The sequence below is a fragment of the Lepisma saccharinum genome, chromosome 22 (assembly GCF_977018435.1).
Source record: "Lepisma saccharinum chromosome 22, izLepSacc3.1, whole genome shotgun sequence".
Classification (NCBI taxonomy): Eukaryota; Metazoa; Arthropoda; class Insecta; order Zygentoma; family Lepismatidae; genus Lepisma; species Lepisma saccharinum.
The window spans coordinates 635,439-659,554 of NC_139250.1; the positions used below are offsets into that span (position 1 = coordinate 635,439).

The 24,116-nt window shown below is 39.2% G+C and overlaps 1 protein-coding gene across 1 annotated transcript in view; it reads left to right on the forward strand.

The window, feature by feature from the left end:
* The window catches only part of LOC146004618 (RAB11-binding protein RELCH homolog), a 39,209-nt gene that overhangs the window by 9,710 nt on the left and 5,383 nt on the right, over positions 1–24,116 (forward strand). The window contains exons 6-20 of the mRNA XM_083143490.1: positions 255–623; positions 2,114–2,294; positions 3,401–3,530; positions 4,517–4,662; positions 5,528–5,668; positions 7,583–7,747; positions 9,796–9,961; positions 12,063–12,219; positions 12,455–12,578; positions 13,868–13,999; positions 16,645–16,798; positions 18,791–18,926; positions 19,106–19,169; positions 20,723–20,861; positions 23,364–23,526. Of these exons, the coding sequence (XP_082999616.1) occupies positions 255–623; positions 2,114–2,294; positions 3,401–3,530; positions 4,517–4,662; positions 5,528–5,668; positions 7,583–7,747; positions 9,796–9,961; positions 12,063–12,219; positions 12,455–12,578; positions 13,868–13,999; positions 16,645–16,798; positions 18,791–18,926; positions 19,106–19,169; positions 20,723–20,861; positions 23,364–23,526 (2,367 nt within the window). The remainder of the gene's footprint in view (positions 1–254; positions 624–2,113; positions 2,295–3,400; positions 3,531–4,516; positions 4,663–5,527; positions 5,669–7,582; positions 7,748–9,795; positions 9,962–12,062; positions 12,220–12,454; positions 12,579–13,867; positions 14,000–16,644; positions 16,799–18,790; positions 18,927–19,105; positions 19,170–20,722; positions 20,862–23,363; positions 23,527–24,116) is intronic.

Consider the following 24,116-nt stretch of genomic DNA (forward strand, 5'->3'; position numbering starts at 1 on the left):
GTCTTCCTCCAATTAATTTCGAAGGCTCATTGCATTCATTCATTAAGGGTATGGCATCTTAATTGAAAAAACAAACAAAAAACTACCCACTTCTGAAACACGGAAACACAAAACTTCACATATGTAATACTTAAACAGCGTTTACTGCATCCAACATGAAAATTGGTCAGGTTTTCTGCATGATTTGGCAGAATGCTATACTTTGTACCTTATTAATATTAAGAGCTTTTTGTTTTGTACATGTTTCCTTTTAGATCCCTGAGAGCAGATGCCGCTTCTCACCATCAGCAATTTGACAATCGGAAGGAGCAGGAAGTCCCAACCCCTTGCCGTGAGCTGGAAGGGGAAGTAGACGCAAAAGAAGAAATGGCGGAGCAGAAGACGAGAAAGTCCAACTCCCGGGAGTTCTTTGAGCTGGTGGACGTGAAGCTGGAGCCGGGACAGACGGAGGAGGGCTCTGGAGGCAGCCTGGCAGACACGGACGTCGAGTGGACGCACGTGGAAAGCAATCCTCTGATGTCCGAGGCGAGCACGAGGACACCTGACCTCTCTCAAGCATCTGTTGCATCTGGCATCCCAGATCAAGAACTGGCCATCCCTTTGCTCAAGAATGAGAATGCGAGGTAAGACCTCTCCTTCTCTCTCTGGGCCTATCCTTGTATAGCCTCTTTGAAGCTCCTCCCTGATTCTTGGATATAATATTTGATGCAATTTCCACATTTAATTTCAAGAGTCATCACCATGGAGATGCACTTTTCATAAGTTAGACTTTTTAATTGCAAAAACACACATTCTTACAAGCATCTAGTTCCAAAGGAGTTGTTCTTATGTATGATGATTAAGTTTCAGTAATTTAGTGCTGTCATGCTGACCGTGTAGCAGTAACTTGTAAATATTTTTGGTAAATTTCTCGTAAGGGACAGACGGATTTCATCAAATTTACAGGAGAAATTACTTACCGAATGCAGTTTCTTTATACTTCTGGAAGTTCGGGGAAGTGTTTTCTCGCATCGTTCATTAAATTTTGCTGGTAAATCATCTATTTTTCGATAGAAATGTGTGACCGATGCACGAAAGCGCGGTCAGTGTTTCCAAACATGTGTTTTTGTAACTGAAGAAAATACGTTTCCACAAATGGTGTGTGGGGCTATGTGAGAATGGTGTGTGGGGCTACGCATATTTTTTCTAAACCAATTTTTAACTATTGTAACCTGTACGTGACCCTGCCTAACCTAACCTTACCGGGAATGGTTCGTGGGGCTATGAGTCAATGGTTTGTGGGGCTACGTAGGTATTTTTGGGTGCAGTGGGGTGGAAACATTTTGACCGCCATTTTGCGTGTTACCGAAGGCAAAAAGAAACTAAGAAAACTTACTCGATATGTGGCAAATAGAGCTTATTTCCATGAAATAAGTGAAATGCCACCTTCAATAATGTTTCTCAATGCAGAATACGTAAGTATAAATATTCAAATTAAATGAACTAGCAAATTTCAGCTCTCTGTCCCTTACGAGAAATTTACCATATTTTTGCACAATTAGAATTAGTTCATAAATATTTGAAAATATAACACAAATGCAAAGATTTAACTTCTGTGGGTTATATATATTAGTAAAATAACTATGCAAGGTGCATTTCGCTATTATCTGCATTCCAGTTTCATCACATGCACTGCTGCTATGTATGACTGTTGACCTTCGTTTCTATAGCGACATCAGAATTCCAAATATTATATACTTTGTACAGTGTTTAGCACAAATGAATAACGTAAAATATAATTAATGTTGCACAAAGTAATGATACATTTTTAAACTGTTAATAGAAAGTGACTTGTCTAAGATGAAATTAATAATTTTAATAAATGTATAATCATATTGTGCGGATCAACAATACCGTCGCAGGAGAGTGGTCGACTTTCAATCGTAGCTCCAAAGTTCCCAGGTTTGAGTCCAGGCCTGGGCTAGATTTTCTTTACGAGTGTCCTTTCATCAGTGATTGTGATTGGCCAAAAGTGGCAGGAAAGCAACATAAACAACAAAGCACGTAAATCCAGGTGATAAGTGACTTGGATGTAGGCTAGGAGGAGATTTAATTCCTGTATCTTCTGTTGCAGGCAGCTGCCCCCAGCCTTTGAGCGAGAGGTGTTGTCTCACTGCCTCATCCACCTGTCCAGCAGAGAGAGCCACCTGCTGCAGGAGGCTGTCAACAGAACCATCTCGGGGGAGCAGGTTGTCCATCTCCTCGGCAAGAGTCTTCCGCGAATTATTCCCAATGTTATCCTCACCAAAAGAGAGGTACGTAAACTTCCAATCTGATCAAGTCCTTTGCGATTATGAATGAAGTAGTATCCATCCTTTCTGATATACGTAAACATTGTAGTAAAGCGGGACCAGACAAAGAAGAAACCTTCAGGAAGCTCAGACTTTCACCTTCAGTTGTGGGAGTTTCAAGGGAAGAAAAGCATTTTTTCCATTCGTACACGACAACTTTTTGCTGTCAACATGCACCTTTCGCTCGCATTTCAGGGAATCGGAGGCCCATTTACTTTGTTTCAGGCTTTGCCGAGCTTGGGCTTGTTGAGGGTGCCAGTTGTTTCGAAAACGACTCAAAGCACTGCACAGTACCACTAGAATTTCTCGTCACTGCAACAACCTGACAAATCTGATTGGTTCAGCTGTTCATTTGACCCTCCCTGGCTTTTGACGAAAGAGACAAAAATATAATTTTGAAGTTTGTTGCCGAACAGGCTTTAGTTCTTTTTCAATACATTTGTGTTACATTGATAAAATTGTTGAAACGTTAACTACTTTTCCTATAAATTAATACTAAGGGCCAGGACCTGACAGATTGGCTTTTTTATTGGGTAACGCTTAGTGCATCGAGTCCCATCGCCCCAGTTTTCTGGCTTTTGAGGCAGCTGCTTCTTTTTTCAAGTAGGGCCTCAATTGTCCTCACGATGCTGGGTCAACGAGAAGGTGGCCACCCAACTTCCCTTCATTATCCTTGTAGTTAATATGAATTTCAGCAGCTGAAATTTACAACTTCCGTAATGCACGTTTTGCTTCACTCTCTTTCTTTCCTGCCAGGTGCCAGGGGTCCCAGGTTTGAATCCTGGTCTGGGCATGGATATTTGTGAGTGTCCATTCATCATATCATCACTCATCCTCATCTTCGCAAATTAGCCAAAAGAGGCACAAAAAGTGAAGTAAAATAAAACAAATCAAATCTTTCTTTTCTGTTGCTTTAAAGCAGCAGATAATTTGTAGCATTATTTCACACTGATTTCCAAAGTGTCAGATGCTTTCCTCATTCTCCAATGCACCTTGGGAAGTTCCAGCATAAGGAAGTGAGAGCAAGGTGGCCAATGGGGAGCACGTGTGAGCAAATGTCTCTTTTGCAGGAGCTGATCCCTCTGATCGTGTGCACAATCCACCTCCACCCGGAGCTGAAGGAACGTGACAGGTTGCTCAACATGCTGTTCAACTTGATGAAGAGGCCGCAGGAGGAAGAGAGGCAGATGATCCTCGCAGGTGAGTTCCTGTGGTTGGGAATTATATCGAGTAAGAGATTGTGCTGAAACTTGGTACAGAGACTTTGGAAACCACGGGGAAGTGAATGCTGATGAAAAAAAGTTCCAATCTTCACCACCAGTTGCAAATGTGGCACTGAAATCTGGTGCACGGTGAACAACATCCCTGGAAACGCTTTGTGCGATCATTGATCACACTGTCTTGACTCTTCAGCAGGTTCGTTCATGTTGACAGGGTGCATACTGAACACTGTTGTACCGACATAAACTCAAATTACTGGTTGATGTTACTTCAGCGCCACATTTGCACCTACTGGTGAAAATTTGAACTACTCTTTCTCCATCAGCATTCACTTCAGCATGGTCTTCGTAGCCTCTGTACCAAGTTTCAGCACAATCTGTTGGCAACATTAATTGTGCCCACCCAGTCTTGTATTTTCTTGTGCTGAGTCATAAAAGATAGAAAGGTTGGGTTGGGGGGAGGCTCGACTTGATAAAAACTAATGAAGTTTTTTTTTTTTTATTTACCCTTATTCATTGCAGTATAGGTAAGCCATAAGGGGCTGATGACTTGATAATACTCCCTCTGTCCCATAATTATTGTCCGGTACACCTTTGTTTGTTGTCTCATAATAATTGCCCGATATTCAACATGTGTCATTGGTGTATACAGAAGAAGAACATGAAACAACGGAATGAGTCATACAACTTTACTACTCAAGGATCAGTACAAATTGTGCTTTCCATCTGCCTCTTCGTCTGTCATTTCTGTACTACCATTTTGGCATACCGGACTATAATTATGGGACAGAGGGAGTATATGTTAGAGTTATGTCACGGGAAAGCTTCAGTTCCTACCTGGAAAGGTTTTATGTGAGTTCAAAGATGGCAGATATTCTCTTCCGATGGTCATGTTAAGTTTTCTGTTGATTCTTTCTGTGCAGTGTAATGTCACAATGTTTGTTTCAAGTGCTTTCTTGTCCGTAGGTATCTTGGCGATTGCCAAATGCTCGGGGCCGGGCTTCGTAGAGAACGAGATCCTTCCTCAGTGCTGGGAGCAGATCAACCACCGCTACATGGAGAGGAGGCTGCTGGTGGCAGAGTCATGCAGCGTACTTGCTCCCTACGTGTCTGTGAGTTGCTCATTTCATTGCTTTTTTGTCCTTTCTTTCAATTTTTGGGGGGATATTCTTGCTTAATAATCAACATTCTTTTATTTTCAAATAACAAGCCATACAAAGGTCTTCAATCTATACTTGTCCTTAGCTTTTTGCACCCATGCAGAACCTGGATGACAGGTTTAACCAAACTTAACTGCTTGGGACATGAAGGACCTTGTTAATTACAAGATAGAAGATTGCCAGAGTGCTTTTTTATATCCTTAAAATGTGATTCATGTAACTGACGTAAGTCACTGAGAAACCTGTGGCATTTTACATCTTTATTGCAAAGGGTAACAGACTGAATTTTTAAAGTACATTCACAAATACCTTTTTATTGTAAACCACTACTGAAAAAACTTTTCAGAATATTAGTGAATTATACAATACTCATACAGCTACAAATTCCAAAATTTCATGCTATGTTTTTCTACATGTGTGTAAACAATGTTTGAATTTGCAAGAAACTCCAATGGTTGCTTGTAATACCAAATTCACAAATTTTGTAACTCATTATGCTTAAAAAATATGTTTATCGCATCATTTTATTCACTTGTAACCACTTTCTGGCAACTATTAATATTTCGTGGTGTTGTCGTGAAAGCAAAAACTTAACGTACCTATATGAAAATGAATAACCATTGCATATAGAAGCAGAATTCAGAAAATAAGTACTTCCCAGCCCATTTGAAGTCCATATGTTTTCACTTCGACTCCCGAGATGTTATGTTTTCAATCCTAGTACAGAAACTGACTTAATATTAGATTCAAATTCTGTTCGTAGAATCAAATTTCAGTGTTATTGTAAATCTTTTTATACGAAGATATTTCCTTGCAGCCAGCCATCCGCAATTCCCTGATGTTGTCTATGCTGCAGCAGATGCTCCTGGATGAGAAAGAGGCTGTCGTGAGGGAGGTGGTCATCCGGAGCCTCGCTCTCATCGTGGCCTACATGGACGATAAGGATAAGTACTTCCAGGTACATCTAAATTCGTTCATCGCTCGGTTGAATTTCAGCTTTTTATAGCAGTTTCAGGTCTCAAACATCTAGTGAGTCAATCTTTCCTTCTGCCCGTTTGAGATGAACCTTGTGAATGTTTCTTGTGGCAGTATTTCTGCAGACTTCGCAACAAAACATTCATCATTTGATTTGAACTTCTAAACTATGCAATTCACATTAAAACTTCGAACTCCTTTAAATATTATAGAAATTATATGCAAAATGAAGCTTCATAAATGTTTTCTTCACATTATATTATACATATTTTTGGCAAATAAAAAAGCAAATTTTCGATGCAAAACAGTTTCGGGTTCAAAAGTGGTAAGTAAAATAAAATTTCGTTGTTATAGTGATGAAAAATCAGATCAAAAGCAGTATAGAAAATGACATTTTCATTTTAAAATTGTGAATTTGATTTTAAAACTCCACTTATTACCACATCCCTTCTAATAGCATATTTAAATACTTACCAGAGTATCGAGTGTATTCCGGTGTAAAGGAGTTCATTTTTGCTTCTCAAATATTTACAGCAAAATTAATCAATTTTCCGTGATTTGCATAACTCACAGGATAATTCAGACTTCAGAAAGTGTCACATCGGTAAATATACTCTAAATTTCATATTTAAGAGTCTATTTCGCATTTTGCAGTTCATTTCGCATCATTTTGTTGTAAAACAGGGTATGAAGATGCACCTCACACCTTTCAGAAACATGAAAAATTAACATTTCAATATGTTGTTTCACATTTCATGTTTTGTCAAAAATGAAATGTGCATGCCTCTAATTATGCAGCAGAATGAGTTAAAAGATCATGCAAGAGTGTGGGAATTTTGTAGTCCGATATTTTTTAAATTTTTTGAACCAGTATTGGAAACTAAAAACACACTTCACTTTTTCTATAAACTGATTACTTTTTCATTCTTTCTTTTTTATTTGTTGGCAGGGGGGGGGGGGATATTTGACATGAACATGTATAAAATGTTAATTTTAACATTTATGGCCTCCCTGGCATAGTGGTAATATCATCTTGATCCCCAGTGGAGGCATATGCAAAGTGGTTTGGATTAGTTTAAACTGTAGGTCCTGTCCTGATTAGCCTATCTGAGCATAAACATGACTTAAAACAAAACTCAATTTATTTTCAACAATGTTGAATAACTTTGATCTGTTTAACAAAACACTTACATAGATAAGGCATAACTTACACCACATGACATCATTTCACTAAGAGATGGAGTAGGAACCAGTGTGTTTTTTACCTTTAATTTTAACCTTTTTAACCTAACTTACCTTCCATGCTTTTTAAACTTTGACTATTCTCAACTTAACTCCTGAATGCTGGGGGAGAACTGTACTTCAATTACTTACCAACACTGATATATTATTCATGATGGTTGCGGTAAACGCGGTTTAAAATTGCTTACGTGAAATTTAGAAAATTTTGCACTTCCGCATTGCACAATTTAATGGTTAAATCCTATTAATTTCGAAGATCCACTGTCTTCATTCATATATTAGTGTGTTGAATCATGATAAGTCCCCAGGAAAGGTTGACTTTTTGAAATAAAAACCCAAGTTTGTGTCCATTGTTTACCTAATCCCTGAGCACAACTTCTCTCACACTCTGGGAATCAAACTTAGATAATTAGATAGATAGATAATTTTTAGGTGCACCTGTGCAAAAGGCTGATGAGAACTGTGCTTTCCAAGATGCCGGAAGAACCTTAGCATAACTTTTGTCAATGTGAATGGTCAGTAAACTTCATTCCAAAGTAGAAATAAGATTATAAAAGAATATCCACGGTGAATTTCAAGTCAATAGTGAAATTATGAGTTTATGTTGATGTGTAATTTGTTTTCTTGAAAGTGAAGGCAATTCCCTTGTTTCCAGTGCGAGGAGCTGGCCGTGAAGGCCCTGGAGGACCCAGCCCCCAGCGTGATCAACTCCGCCCTGGAAGTACTGGTCCCCGTGCTGGCCAAGTGGTCCCTCGACTTGGGCCACCTGCAGAGCAGCCTCCTCACGCAGCTCGTGGAGAAGCTCCAGGCACAGATAAAGGTATCTTTTCTTCACACTGAAACTGCTAACTGCATGGAGGAACATTAGAATGCAATATTAATTGGACATTGTCCACTTATTCTAACACTAACACTACATTTCGAGAAAGCCCCTCTTGTCTCATCTTCAGGTGAGGTGAAAATATTTGTTTTAGTCAGTTGTGGATATAGAACCTATGGTAGACCTTGTGATTTTTACTACAAATTCGGTGCCGTAACTAACTACTCCACGTAGCCCCGTGTTAGAATAAGTATAGTTTAAAGCACTACAGGGTGGGTGTGAAGTAACTAGGCATTGAAATTTAGCTGTAGTTTTTGTAATATTTGAGTAATCTCAATGAAACTTTCTGTTCATATATAATCTGGAATAGGATTACATATGGTTATATGAATTTCACAATTTGATAGCCAATAGGGTCGTAGGTGTCACGGGTTTCAATACCCGGTAGAGGCACATAGTGGTTCGGATCCCACTTTAAACTGTAGGTCCAGTCCCGATTAGCCTTACTGTGCACAAAGTGGACTTAAAACGCCAACTCAAACCAAACCAAGACAATGCTTGCAAGGGTATGTTTGGCCCATCGTATCTAACTGGGAAACATTAGTGAGCTTGTTCACGCAAGATAGCATACCGCCACACTTTGCACTTACCGTACGGGCCTGCTTAGACCACAATTTTCCAGAATGTTGGCTTGGACTATGACGAGGACGTCACGAATGGCCTGCAGAGGTCCGGACCTCATGCCCTATGATTGATTTTTTCCTGTGTGGCTGGGCAAAGAAGGAAACGTACGAGACAAAACTTGCACTTCGGAACAATTGGAGGCACCGATTTGGTATGTTCCGAAGATGGATTCCACCCCGTTGATTGGAGGAAGCTGGTGGATGCATCCGATGCCTACATTGATTTTCTTAACTGGCACATGTGTTATCCTATTCCATAATGTATATGTACAGAAAGTTTACAGGAGATTGCTTAAATATTACAAAAACTGCAGCAAATTTTCAATGCTTAGTTACTTCTCAATCACCGTGCAGACAATGGATAATGTGCAATTAATATTTCAAAGAATTTATAGAGGAATAGAGTTGCCTCCATTCAATTTTCATATGAATCGGAGAACACAAATATAGTTGAGAAGGAAATTTCTTTATGCTTCAACTTGCCATTTAGTACCGGAAGAAAAAAGGTAAATGGAAAGAAATTCATGTTCATGTGAAATTCACACATACAGCGTGTCTCAAAATGATTATTGTTTTTTCATAGTCTTTTAATTTCCTTTATATGTGGGGTACAAGGACGGAGCTTACATGGCAGTAAACAACAACTCAACAAGTTTACATCGTGTATCTAATAAATGTTCAATGTGAGCACCTTTAGTGATATGGCACACTTCTATCCAGTAGTTCAAATCCTCTCGATGCTTTCGTTCGACACACTTGAACGTCCAGAACACATCCGGTTGTCTGAAACTTATTAAACCATCGATGATTGTTGTTATTGGACGAAGGTTCACTTCCAAATCGCCTTCGAATTGAAACAGCAGAACCACACCTTGCAAATTCAATGACACAAAAGGACTTCTGCATGGAAGTCGCCATTTTGTAATACACCTACGCATGCATGCTGAGACTGGTGGGAAACAAACGAAAAGCACTGAGGGTAGCAAGCATCCACAGTCATTCTTATCGTGCATGTACGATGTAAACATTCACTTTTGTCTGTTGCAATGTGCCAACTACGTGAAGCCCCAACAATCATTTTGGGACATGGTTTATTAATACAATATGCAAGTTTGATTCAAACTGTCTTAACTGCGAATTCAGGAAATTGCGTGGAGAACAAAGCTCCAAATTTCTTGGATCTTTTGTGTAGGAAATTGTCTCATTATAACAGGACATCATATAATTCTTAATTTTAACATTTCAAAAAAAAATCATTGAAATTTGAAATTATACATGAACGTTGTTCTCTATTTAATTTTTACTGGCAATGTTTACGCTGCCTTAATGAGGCTAAATATTACGGTAAATCTGTTTGTTTTTCAGACAATGTCTGTGAATATGGTAGACCACAGCAAAGGAAACAACTTAGAACACAGGGCTGTGCAATCCGTAAAATTCCTCCAATCGTTGCTTCCATATGCACTGATGTCGGTCGCAGCAGTCAATGTTGTGACTGGCAGAATCAACAGTGAGACCTCGTTCGCACAAAGTGAGTACATTCCAAAGTAGGAAGTACTTTAAACAAATAACTATGCTGGAAAATACAAATTCATTGTGATAGGTGGGACATGTGAAGTACATTTTTGCTATTAAAGTTAATTCTACTATTTTTCTTACAGTTTCTCTGCAATGAAATATAAAACTTAGAACTGTTGGTTAAACGTAACTACCCTTAATATGCTTTCCCAGATTTGTACCTATAAGTGAACATTTTTTTTTCATGGGTGGGATAGAGGAAACAATGCCTCTTCAATTTCTAAGAAATGTATTTTCTGTGAATTGTCAAACTAAAAAAAATAAATTATTTAAGACAGAATGAGAATATTCCAGAGGAGTTGAGGGGGAGAAATTGGGTTTTGGTGTTATAGGTGGGACACAGAAGAGAGAAGTAAAATAAACTGACAATATGTAAAATACCTTCTAACTTAATTATGTATAATACTTGCATTTTTATGCAAATGACAAATTTAAATTGTTCACTCACAAAATAGGATAAAGTTACAGAATTTCATTTGATTTTAAAAATTGAGGTTCAGGGCCACTTTTACATGGAATGCCCCATTATTATACAAGGTGATCCAAAAAGGCCGCCCCTTTTCAATTGGCTACTGCAAAGCCAACACTGGCCGGCGCGCGCTGGCGGCAGTGAAGCGTATTCACGAATAGTGGGAGAATCAGTTGCGATGGAGAAGTGGAATGTGCAAGACCGTGTTCGCGCGGTAGAGCTGTTTATAAAAAGCAAGTCCATCGTTGCAACCCAACGAGCTTTCCGCCTACTAGGCCAGCGTAGAGACGCACCGGACAAACACACCATACGGCGCTGGGTAGCGAAATGGCACGAGGAGGGTTCAGTACGACACAGGTCGTCTCCTGGACGACCCCGAGCTGTAAGGACACAGGAACACATCAACCGTGTGCGGGATGACATCCAAAGAAGTCCACGAAGATCAGTGCGCCGCAGATCGCAAGCATTGCATATGACGTATGGCAGTTTACATCGCATTTTACACTTGGATTTACATACACGAGCGTATAAGGTGCAAGTAGTGCAAGCAATGACCGCAGCCGACAAAGTGGCACGTGTTCAGTTTTGTGACACGTTTCTCGACATGTGGCACAAGATGCACGCATTGTCGACAACCTTCTGATGTCTGACGAGGGACACTTTTTGCTATCGGGGTCGGTCAACAAACAGAATTGCCGTTTCTGGGGTACAGAAAACCTGCGGCGATTGCATCAGCGTGAGTTGCACAGTCCCAAGTTAACTGTGTGGTGTGGGATCAGTACATCAGGAATCATCGGACCATACTTCTTTCGCGATGCCACTGGTGCCACGTGTACTGTCAATTCAGAGCGTTATGTGACCATGCTCCAAGACTCCAACGCCTTCCTCTGATCACATGGTTCCAACAGGACGGTGCAACTGCACATACAGCCCGTGTGTCCATTGCCAAATTGTGCGACCTTTTTCCCGGCCACCTCATCTCCCGATATGGCGACGTGGCTTGGCCGGCACGTTCGCCGGATCTGACGGCAGCTGATTTTTTCTTGTGGGGATACCTGAAGTCCCGGGTCTACGAAACCCGCCCAGGAACGATCCGGGAACTGGAGGCGAACATCCGCGGTGAAATCGCTGCTATTCCGGTTGCTATGCTGGAGAATACATTGCGGCGTAGCTTCGTGGCTCGGCTTCATGAGTGCTCCAACAACGGTGGTGCTCACCTGAGTGATGTTATATTCAAAACTTAAGTGAGACGTGATGTGATGTGACATTCACAACCTGATTGACTTATCTTGTATCAAACTCCCATGTCTGTGCAACACTTCTGTCCTTGTAGCTTGCAATTATTCGCCTAAATAAAGTTATGCTCACCAATTGAAAAGGGGCGGCCTTTTTGGATCACCTTGTATATTTATAAACAGCACATTGATTGCTTTTTTTTAAATATAGGAAATAGTGTTCACAAATTTTCCATTTGCATGATTAGACCAAGTGGATTACAGACATTTTTCAAAATAAAGATTCTGGAACTTGGCCAGCATCCAGCTGAATTTTTATATATTTTTTCTTGATTTTTTTTTTCTTGCAGGGAGTGAATTTCTAGATCTGTGCGTCAGTCTGTCCGACCCCACCGTGTTCTGTGAGGCAGAGTTCGATGTGTGGCTGATCGTGGGGGCCTTCGAGATGTACATCAGCCAGGAGTGGTACGAATCGTGGCCAGAGCTGGAGTGGATCCAGAGCATCATGTGAGTGATAAGCATTTCTCAAGCATCAATCACGAAAGTACAGTGAGAGCCTAAGAGATTATCACTTTTCACATTGGTACACCTTTGGCAACATAATGTGTAATTTGACACATTGTTCTGTAGAAGAAGCTGGCTGATGAATGGAATTCATCCAGTTGTTTTGCATTATAATAAAATTTGAAAAATTGTTTATAAATTTTAAATTTGTTTTCATTGGAAATTTGCTATTTTCTAGGATCCCTAGGCTGCTGGAGGTGCTGAAGGAAGTTGACGTCCACCAAGAGGAGTTACTCGTCTCGCTCATCGCCTTTCTTCACTATTTGTGCTGTGGCTTTGGAAAAGTGTTCACGAAAGAAAAGGCAAGTGAACAAGTTAAGACAGAGCCCATCTACCTGGAAATCTTACTCATACCCAGAGTGGTTTCGAATATATTGACAATTAAAAGCTATTCAGAATATTTATTAGTGTCAATGTCTCAGTATTTAAATGGGCATGCACCATTGCAATCTATTAGATGTTTACTTTAATATTCATCGTGCATGTAATGAGATCGTAGGCAAAAAAATAAAAAAGTTTGTATTTAACCATCAGATTTATTTTTCTTGTAATACATACGCAAACAGGACTCCCCTTCTTCTGGAAAATGTTTCAAATTTCATAAGAATTCTCAAAAATCTGGGAAACATCAAGTAATTTTAAATACCATTGCTAAATATATGCTTTTCCCATGCTTAAATAGTGATTTGGTACAACACTGTCTCCTACAGCTCGATTGACTGCTTTCGTATTTCAGTTCTAAACTGTTCTGTGCTAACTAAACAGTACTGTGTCAAAACATCCCGCGAAGAGCCAGTTTTTTTTGCCCCAAGGCAATTGATCTCGTGACACGCTCTGCAGCGTTGTTATCAATCTCTCTTTTACCATTATCTAATAACTTCATCCATGCTTTCTGATGGTTTAAAACATAGTTAACAGCTTTGTAGTGCTTTTTTTGGGTAGTTGATCATAATCTTTCCTGAAACAGATTAAACTTATGTCTATGTTGGATAAAGTATCATTAAGATATTTAGCTGGATTGCAAGTATGTGGGGCAGCTCAACTACTTTCCCTACACCAATGTTATTTTCTATAGGATTTATTATATTATTCACAATTGGCAGCTTAATCTCTCTCTCTCTCTCTCTCTCTCTCGCCAAAAGGAGAAGACACCTAGGAGGTTATGTGGAAAAATGAGTGGTTTGCAAAAGAAATTGCTAATTTCCAGGATATTTGCAAAAGTGTCATGCTACATTTTGCAAGGCCTGCAAGATACCGAGACTCCAGAAAATTAAATGGTACTGGGATGGACCCGTGTAAATTTTACTGATGCTAGTAACTGATATTCTACAAATGCAATAGAAAATAAGAAATATTCCTTGGGAGCTTGAACGTATTTATATAATCAGATAACTAAAATAGATTTTGCCTTTGAAAAAATCATCCATATTTACGCATTTATTATACAAATCCAGGACATATAAATTACATGCTTATATGCATAAAACTAACAAAATGAGGTCAACATTTTGTAGTAAATTATATGCTATTTATGGATATATCTGATGAGCAAAATTATCACTAATAATACCATGCCACTGGTATTTTCCAGGTGAAGCCGTTGTTCTCCCAGTGCCTGCAGGAACTAGAGAAATCGTTGCCGAGGTTCCATATAGAGAAGAAGTGGCCTTCGTTTGCTGTGATCCCAGTGTACTTGGTTGGTGTTCTCACGGCCTCCTCTCAGGTAGTGTAGGAAATTTCCACTGCTATATTTTAGCAATTAGAATGTTCCAAATCTTTAGTTCGGTACCTGGCATAGAAAAAAGAAGATCGAATGAGATTTGAGAGGTGCTATTTTTCTAGTGTTGGGACAAAAATAAGTTCGAAGTATCCAATGTTACCATCTTGATTGTGTAAGCAATTGTAAAACCATGAATCAGGTTTGCTTGTTCTACATTGTTGATTGTTAGCAGTGGATTGATTTTGAATATCAACAATAACAAGACAAATGATAAAGGGAAGGGCAGGAGTAATCTTGGCCTGGGTATGGCTGTTGCTGTGTGTTTGTCTTTTCATCAGTTTTGCCAAGTCGTTATTTATCCTAGACCTCCCAGATGGCCTAGTGGTAACGTCATCACTAGAGGCATGCAAATTTAGTTTTTGACGAAAACACGAAATATGAAATAACATGCTGTAATGTTCATTTTTCATATTTCTGAAAGGTGTGAGGTGCAGTTTTCTACGTTATTTTGTCACGAAATAATGCAAAATGAACTGCAAAATGCGAAATATACTCCTAAACACGAAATTTACCATTTATATAACGACGCGACACTTTCTGAAGTATCCTGTGAGTTATGCAATTCACAGAAAATTGATTAATTCTGCTATAAATATTTGAGAAGCAAAAATGAACCCCTTTACACAGGAATAAACTTAATACTCTGGTAACTACATAAATGTGCTATTAGAAGGAATAAGTTTATTTTGTGTAATAAGTGCACTTTTTAAATCAAATTTAGGATTATATTCACAATTTTTAAACCAAAATGTCATCTTATGTAGCACTTTTGATGTGATTATTCACCGCTATAACACCGAAATTTTATTTTATTTACCACCTTTGAACCTGAAATCGACTCTGTTTTTGTACCGAAATTTTGCTTTTTTATTTACCAAAAATATGTGCCTTTAGTCATCACCCATACCCGGTGGAGGCACATTGCACAGTTGTTTGGATCCCACTTTCAACTGTAGGTCCAGACCCAATTAGCCTATCTGTGCATAAAGTGGACTTAAACATCATTTCGTTATTTATGCTCATTGTTACACTAACCTAAAATAAGACAAAAACGCAATTGCAGGTAAGTGCCTGATGTCGTAGTGGTGATGTCATTGCCTTGTAATCCTGGGGTTCCAGGTTTGATACCAAATGGAGGCTTAAGTGTTCAGATCTCACTTTAAATTGCAGATCTACTGCAGATTAATGGACTTTAAGACAGAAACTCAAATTTAAACCACTGACAGTTCTGAGAACAAATTCCAGCCATTGTGATAAAATGACCAAGCGCACATATTTTCGCAGTTCCTGCTTGACTGCTTGCCCATATTGGCACTACGTTGCAACCAGTGGTGGATTGGGAAGTTTAAAGTTAGGAGGGGCAAATTTCAGTTGGGTCACCTCACTGAGAATCAATTCTAACCTACGCTTACACTGTTTTACATGAACAATATACTCGTATAATAATGCAAACAGAATCAAAGCTGACTTCGATATCCTAAAAATTATTGTATTTTTTTGAAAAAGTAATGTCCTCCCATTGCCACGGTAAACTGAACAATAAGATTAGTAGTGAAGTGAATATAAAAAGATTGGATCCCAATTGAAACTGTAGGTCCCATTCTGATCAGCCTATCATAAGCATCAAGTGGATTTTAATGTAACTTTAAAAACATATTCTTGAATTACTTACGTGAAATTTTGTATTTCTACGTTGCACAATTTAATGGTTATTTCCAATTAATGATGAAGACAGAGAGTCTTTGAAATTAATCGGAAATAACCATTAAATTGTGCAACGTAGAAATACAAAATTTCACGTAATTCTCAAACCACATTTACCACATCCATCATGATATTGGTGAAGTTGTTATACTTGGTGATAAATGACAGAAAGTTTGAGTCTTCAAAAATTTTAGGCATAATAATTAGTGACATGCATATTTTGTTTTTGATGAAAACACGAAATGTGAAATAAAACATTGTAATGTTAATTTTTCTGTTTCTGAAAGGTGTGAGGTGGATTTTCCTACCTTGTTTTGTCACGAAATGATGCAAAATGAACTGCAAAATGCGAAATAGACTCTTAAAAACGAAATTTACCGTTTATATACCGACGCGACACTTTCTGAAGTCTGAAGTATCCTGTGAGTTATGCAATTCATGGAAAATTGATTAATTCTGCTGCAAACATTTGAGAAGCAAGAATGGACCCCTTTATACAGGAATAAACTTAATATTCTGGTAATGATTTAATGTGCTATTAGAAGGGATAAGTTTATTTTGTGTAATAGTGCAGTTTTTAAATCAAATTTGGGATTATATTCATATTTTTAAAACCAAAATGTCATTTTATATGCTGCTTTTTCACCGCTACAACAGTGAAACTCTGTTTTTGTACCGAAATTTTGCTTTTTTATTTACCAAAAATATGTGCCTCTAATAATAATATATCCAATCCTATCACCCTCCCTGTTTATCCGCATCTTGTTGCAACATTAGCCACATCGTTCTAGCAGCTCTTGTTTAATTCAAGTGCCTTGGGGTATTTCTAACAGAAACAATTTCAATTCATGCATGTGGGATGGTTTTCTTCCTTTTCCGTTCAGGAGGAGGACATGAGTGAGCTTGGGGTCTCCCTGAAGCGTCTGCTGTGCACCCTCCCTCTGTGCGGGGCCCCCTTGGAAGCCCTGGATCTGACCGTGAGGGGCTGCTGCCAGTACCACGAGCTGCAGGAGATGGTGATGGCCTCTCTGTGGGAAGGTGAGCTTCTGGTATATGTAGGGCCACGCAGATTTCATTTTCGATGAAAACATGAAATGTGAAATAACACATTGTAATGTTCATTCTTCATGGTTTTGAAAGGTATGATACCTAATTTTGTCATGAAATGATGCAAAATGAACTGCAAAATGTGAAATAAACTCTTAAACATGTATTTTTGGGTTTATTTGCCAATGCAGCACCTGAGATCTGAATTTTCCTGTGAGCTATGCAAATCACGGAACATGGAGAAGCAAAAATGGACCCCTTTACACAGGAATAAACTCAATACTCTGATAACTAACTACATACAGTGGAACCTTGATTTTACGTTTTCAGGGCACCAATGTGAAAGAAGTTAAAATGTGGGAAAATTTCATAAGCATTTTGCTCTATTGGCACCATAAAGATTGAATGTATTAATGCAGCAAAATGTAAAACTGAGGAACATAACATCGAGGTTCCACTGTAAATGTACAGAAATGGAATGTTAATTTTTTGTAGTAAGTGTAGTTTTTAAAATCAAATTTAAGGTTATATTTACCATTTTAACACTGAAATGCATGTTTACCATTTCAACACTGAAATGCCATTTTATATACCGCTTTTGATCCTGGAATGTGCCCACTTTTTGTACCGAAATCCTTTTTTATTCGCCATAAATATGTGGCTCTAGGTATAGCATGGTCCAAACACACATGTTTGTTGAAGAGGGCTGTTTGATATGAGAGTGATGTTAGTTTAGTAACCACTTGAGAAGAGAAGAAAGTTCAGTATTGGGCCTCATTTTATGAGCAGAAAGTAGCCAAGACTGAAGTTTTGACACTTTCAATAGGTGTATTTTTCCTCTAAGGAAAGCCATGTGAAGTGAAAGCTGTTCCATCTGCATTGCCATTCAGACACTTGGGAAGTGTACAATTAGGGCTTCATTAATTCTCGGTCATAGCAGAGCACTATGTTCTGGCTGCCTTTACCCTCAAAGTCTGCCATGATAGTCTGGGTGGTAATGATTCTTTGGTAATTGGTTTAGTGTTGCATGAGTGGTGTTAAATTCCAGGGTTTTCGTTTTAAATCCACCGATCATTTTCATTATGAGATTAACTTTAGATAGTAGGAAAATAGTAGAGCCGCAGTGGTCTAGTTGGTAGGGCATCTGACTGCCATGCTGGAGACCTGGGTTCTATTCCTGGGGTGATTGATCTAAGGTTGGAATAAAGTGGCTCTAGGGCTCACCCAGCCTCAAATCAATGGGTACCTGCAGGTAAAGGTGGCTGAAGTGTGGTGCTCATCACATCACCTCCAAAATTGTCTAGTTCGAGAATGAAGGTGGCCCTACCCCCATATCCCCTAAACGTGCCTTTATGACATGGTACTATATGCACAAGGAACTTACCTTTACCTTAAATAGAAAAGTAGTGTACAATAACAAAAGGGCAAATCAGGGATTGCACAAAGTATTCAGAATTGGCTGGTGTAGGCATATCACTTTATGAAAGTTCAGTTTTTGGCATGTGCTTACTTTGCTCTCTAGCTATGACCACATCATGTGGCTTCCTCAGGAGATGGATAAGGCTAGTCAAGGTTTATAAAGAAGGGGAAGGTAAGTTGAGGTTAGAAAGATAGAAGACAATGTAGTGCCCTGTCACTCCTTCCTACTCCATCTGGCTGGCAACTGACTATCCTATTCAATATGGCTGCCTGGTTGACAGGAAGTAAAGATGGCTGCACTTCCTGTTGGCCATTTGTGACTGTCATTTGTTCTTCAGGATTCCATACAGAAACACCACTTTTTGGTGGTAGTTTTTCAAATAATAATTGCCATCCTTTATCTAACGGTCCTGCATGTTCTCAGGTTTTGTTGTATGTCCACATGCAATACCAGCTGTAATGTAGCGTGGAATGAAGCCAAACAGTGTAGCTAGAATCTTGCAGGAAATCCCTTTACATAACAGAATTGTGATTAGTATTTTTACGGTGCTATTTATTTTCCAGGCGTTGTTCACCCACGACCATCGGTGAGGTCAGCGGCAGCCAACCTCTTCATTTCCACCATCGGAAGTGTGGACGATGCTTTGCTCACGAACCGAGTGACGCCAGCTCTAGTGACTTTGGCGAGCGATCCTGATGTGTGAGTGGCTCTTGTTCATATTGCAATATTCTTGCTAGTGTGGACCCTTTAACATTTTTATTATTCAAAATTAATCAGAATAACTATATCTTGGGGTTGGTTGACCAATTCTAGCCTAGATGTAATGGCATCCAAACAGTGACCACCATGTGCTAACATGATTCATTCTTTCCCAACAGATCTGTGCGAGCAGCAACAGTTCCTGCTTTCGGTGCTATCATTACGAACACTACGAGTAGGGAGGTAAGTGCAGTTCAGGGTACATAGGCTAGTATTTCAGAATCTCTGATTCTCCTCTAAAGAGGTAATATAGGTTAATTATATATATATATATATGAGGTGTGGCTAGATAAACCGGACTGTTGCTACAAAATCTTTTATTGGTTATTTTCTACAATATGAACATTATCCCCTTCAAAGTACTCCCCTGAACTATCGATACCCCGCTCCATACGAATCTTTCATTGCTGGAAACAGTGCTGGAAATCATTTTCCAAAACCATGTTCATGACCTCAGTTGCTTTTGTTTTCACACATTGTATGGTCTTACATCTGGTTCATTTCAGTGCTGATTTGACCTTTGGGAATAAAAAAAGTCGCACAGAGTTAGATCCGGCAAATAGGGTGGATGTTCTAACACTGGGCTCCCATAATTGGCCAATAAAGCCTTGACTGACAATGCCGTGTGGGCAGAAACATTGTCCTGATGAAGAATCCATGACTTGCTTTTCCACAAATCAGGTCGTTGTCTTCTTACTCGCCCACGAAGTTTCGTCAGTATCGTAATGAAATATTGTTGGTTGACAGTTTGACTTTCGGGTACACAATTCGAATCAATTCACTGATATTTGCAATGTTGATTCCGTTTTTGACGTGCAAGACTGTCAAGGACACTTTTCATTCATGATCACGTCTCGTCCCTCTCTAAACCTTTGAAACCACTCAAATATTTGAGTGCGTGATAAACACACATCTCCATACACTTCCTTCAACAAACGATAAGTTTCTGTGGTGGATTTTCAGAGTTTGATAAGAAACTTCAGATTGATATGCTGTTCCACTTTCACACTTAATTTATTTTCTGCCATGTACACTTCACTTCGTCCACAAACTACAGAAGAACTAAGTGCCTCACATCTGGGCAATCACACAGCCGGTAGGCAAGATATCACATTATACACCCATGCACCGCTTATCCTTGACGTACTTGCCATTTGTCGACAGCAACATCAATCCGATTTTTTTCTAGCCACACCTCGTATAATTACTCTTCAAAATTTGTTTGTAAACAGCAATGATCAACACATTAAATTAATCATATTTGTTCTTGGTAGAATTTTAAAATTTCTCATCTTTCTTAATGAATCAAAGGAAGCTAGACCAAAAATACATATTAAGTTTAAAGACATTGTTCTTTGCTCCATTCCACATTGAAAATTGAAATTGAAACTTCTCTTCCAACACGATGTAAAATTAAGCATTATTAAAAAGCATTTAGTGTTGAAAGCATTGGAAAATTTTATCCATTTTTGTTTAGTATTGAAAATGTAAATCAGTTTTAGCATTGAGCTCGTAAATAAATAAGAAAAAACTATAGAATATTTAACCAACCAACCAATTATGGAAATATGACGTGACTGAACTGCATGCAATTCCATGCAATTGAATAATGTTAAATCATTTTCAACGCTGATAATTTTTGTATCAACATTTGATCTGCACTGGTAAAAATCTCTTTGTCACCATAAAATAAACTTGTTGCATTATGTAAAGTGAATCCTCTCCGATGTCTCCAGGTACAAGACAAGACGTACATGCAGTTCCAAAGCTTCCTCACCGACCCAGCCAATCAGAACAACCAGGCGATGCTCCTTCAGCTGGTCATCATCCTCGGACACATCGTCACCAGGTGCGAGGTGTGGTTCAGGGAGGAAGGTGAGGCTTTGTTTCTGGTACGATAGTTGTTACGGGAGTGGCAATAGTTTTATACTAGCATGCAATGTTAATTGGACATTATCTATTGGATAGTGTAAAATAAGAAGAAACTTCGAATTTTGCATAATTTCCAGGATAATTTTACTCAGCGAATTTTTCCAGCCTTGTCCCCACATATAGCGACTCAGGGGCTCACCCAGCTTAAAATCCTGGGTGGGGGAAGGCAGCTGGAGCATGATGCTGATCACTCACCTCAAAAATTGCCAAGATCGAGAATGTGAGTGACCCTACGCTCACATTCCCTAAATGTGCCCTCATGGTAAGGTGCTACTTGCAGTGGAAACTTTACCTTTTTTTTTTCCTGTGAAAAAACAAAATTGCCAGGAAAGTATCAACTGTTGTTGGAAAATAAATTCCAACCGATACATCAGCATTGGTATCGACTCAGTCCTACAGATTTCTTTTAGCCAGTGGTGAGGATCAAACATATTGTGGAGCTGCGTTTCACTGCAGTTTGGTTGGGCTACAAATTTACTTCCAATTTCGGGAGCACAATAGCCTTTTAAGTCCCGATTGATCATATGCTGATCAATGGCACTTTTGGCCATAGTCATGATCGATGAAACAGAACCTTTTTTCGTCACCTTGCAACCCTGTTCACTTTTTATGCTCATGACTCGAAGTGTGTGGAACTTGAAACCAAGAGTCGATATGCATCGACAGTGACGACTCTGGTGCTCTTCAACTCCCTAATGAGGTGAGCAGCAGCTGCTAAATTTACACCTCCTCTTTGTCGGTGCAGTAAAAGAGGCATCGAATGACGAAAGCTCACAGAAGTGAGTTGGCACCGTTGTAAATGCTTCTTTACAATGGTTGTTTACAATCGCATGCCTTGCAGGAAGTTTAAGACGATGTGAGGAAATCATTTGTATATTGTTTTCCTCCTCAACATGCCGACGCAGGTCATGGTCGGAGGGGGAGGGGGCAATGTTGTCAAAAGTGTTTGCGGCGATAACTTTTCAGCAGGTGAAATGGACTTTTTGCACAATGCTTGCTTCAGAAGACAACCACTCCTTCTTCGGAAGGAAAATGAAAGGAGGGAGGGGTAAGAGGTAGGATCGGGGCTAAAAATAACTCTTGCACTTCATTGTGCATGTTACCAACCCTTGTCGAAAGTAACTTTTGCACTTCATTGTGCGTGTTACCAACCCTTGTCAAAAATAACTCTTGCACTTCATTGTGCATGTTACCAACCCTTGTCGAAAATAACTCTTGCACTTCATTGTGCGTGTTACCAACCCTCGTCGAAAATAACTCCTGCACTTCGTTGTAAGTGTTGCCAACCCTTGTGGAAAAAAACTCATGCACTTGTTTTTTTCTTCTTCAGATAGCAAAATGCATTAGGAACAAAAGAAATATTGAATTATAATGTAGATATGTGGTTGGAAATAGGACATAGAATTTGTTCCTGTCCCATGTCTCAACAGGGAGGGGCAAAATTTTGTCTTTTCTTTTTATCAATTTTCACATTTGAAGCCACGAATAATAGCAAATACATACAGATAGCAACACTTCGTCTTTTCTATGTCAAAGTGCATTTTATTCTTAGTAAAATGTTTCTTGTTTCACTAAATTATCTGCCATAGGAAGGAAGCTATAAAGATTTTTGCTAAATTATACATAACTCGTTTAAATGGCCTGGGACAGAGGTAAAAACTGCATAAGCGCCACAGGACTGTAAAGGATAGAGGAGTTTGTTAGTGTCATCACAGGTTCGATCCCCACCACTCGCAAAATCAATTTTTTTCACCTGAAGACAAGAGAAGAGGTGCCCCCTCAAAACGTTGTGTTAGAATAAGTGAAAGTAAAATGCACTAGACACTAGACAATGTCCAATTAAAGTTGAGTGCTGATGGTTGTTATCATATTCCAGGAATCTTGTATGTGGAGGGTGTAAATAACAAAAGATATATTTGTGAAAGGAAGAGATCTGTATGACAAGCACTTTTACACTTTTTAGAATCATCAATACTTTCACCCACTGGATATTGCCGATTCCTCCTGAAACACCCTGTATTGTGATTAATAATTTATATTTGAGTTATCATAATACAGTGGAACCTTTATATTTTTCAGGAAACCAAGTTTTAAAAAACTTAAAATGTGGGAAAATGTAAAGTTGACGAAAATTGTATAATATTTTTCTTTATTGGGATGGTCAAGATTGAATGCATAAAGTGAGAAAATGTAAAGTCCAGGAACGTAAATTTGGGGTTCCACAGTATACTTCAGTACTAACTTCTGGACCAAATGATTTTGCATTTAGAAATAGTGGTTCTGAAAGGTTTTTAATTTTTACTTTTATTTCCAACCTTTTTTTATGCCTTGCACATGACTTAGTCCATGTCATTCTTTTTGTATAATGAGAAGGAGACTTGTTTCATTTTTCCTGTGTCGTGATCATTCATTTTCATGCTGAAACCCTTTGTCCTTCTCCCCCAGTGATCCTACCTCACTTGGCTGCGATAGCTGAGCAGGCATGCCACATGCAGAGTCAGACGGGGAAGCCCGATCTGGCTGTGGCGCTGGTGGAGGCTTTCTCGGCTGCCGTGCACTGCAGTCCATCTAGGCAGTCTGTGAGCACCGCACTTCTTCCGGGACTCAGGTGAGTAGCAGAAGCAATTGTCAGGGAGTGATTCCTTTCAACATGTGAAAGCTCAAAAATATATATGTGCTTACGGATGATATTTTACGAATTACAACTATTTTACATGTAAAACTTAACCAACACACCTCGACAGAATCTTCATGGGAGTCAAGACATTTGCCACACTGTGGAACGAGTTTTATTTAACCTTCATGGAAGAAAGTAGCCATCTGGAAGAGGAGCTGGTGGTGGTCACCACCCTTGTGTTGATTTCCTAATTAGGATGTTTTGAAATGATGTAGAAATCGGTAGGTGCAAAGTCTGGGATGTAGGCTGGATGGTCAAAACACATCCCAACAAAACTGCTGTAGCCACGTTGGAGGCATGCTTTGTACGTGCGGTCTCATTTGTTGTCTTCAGTTTTTTTTCAGTTTTGCTGATAACTGGGCACCCATGAACTTTTGTCTACGTGTGGCACTCACTTCATCCACATTATGGGCGTCATTGTTAAAAAATCTATTACTCCAGAAATTGCACACTCGTCGGTATCTTCTGTTGCACCTCACAAAAGAATCAGCAGAATGGCAGGCATTAACTCAGCTTTTTTT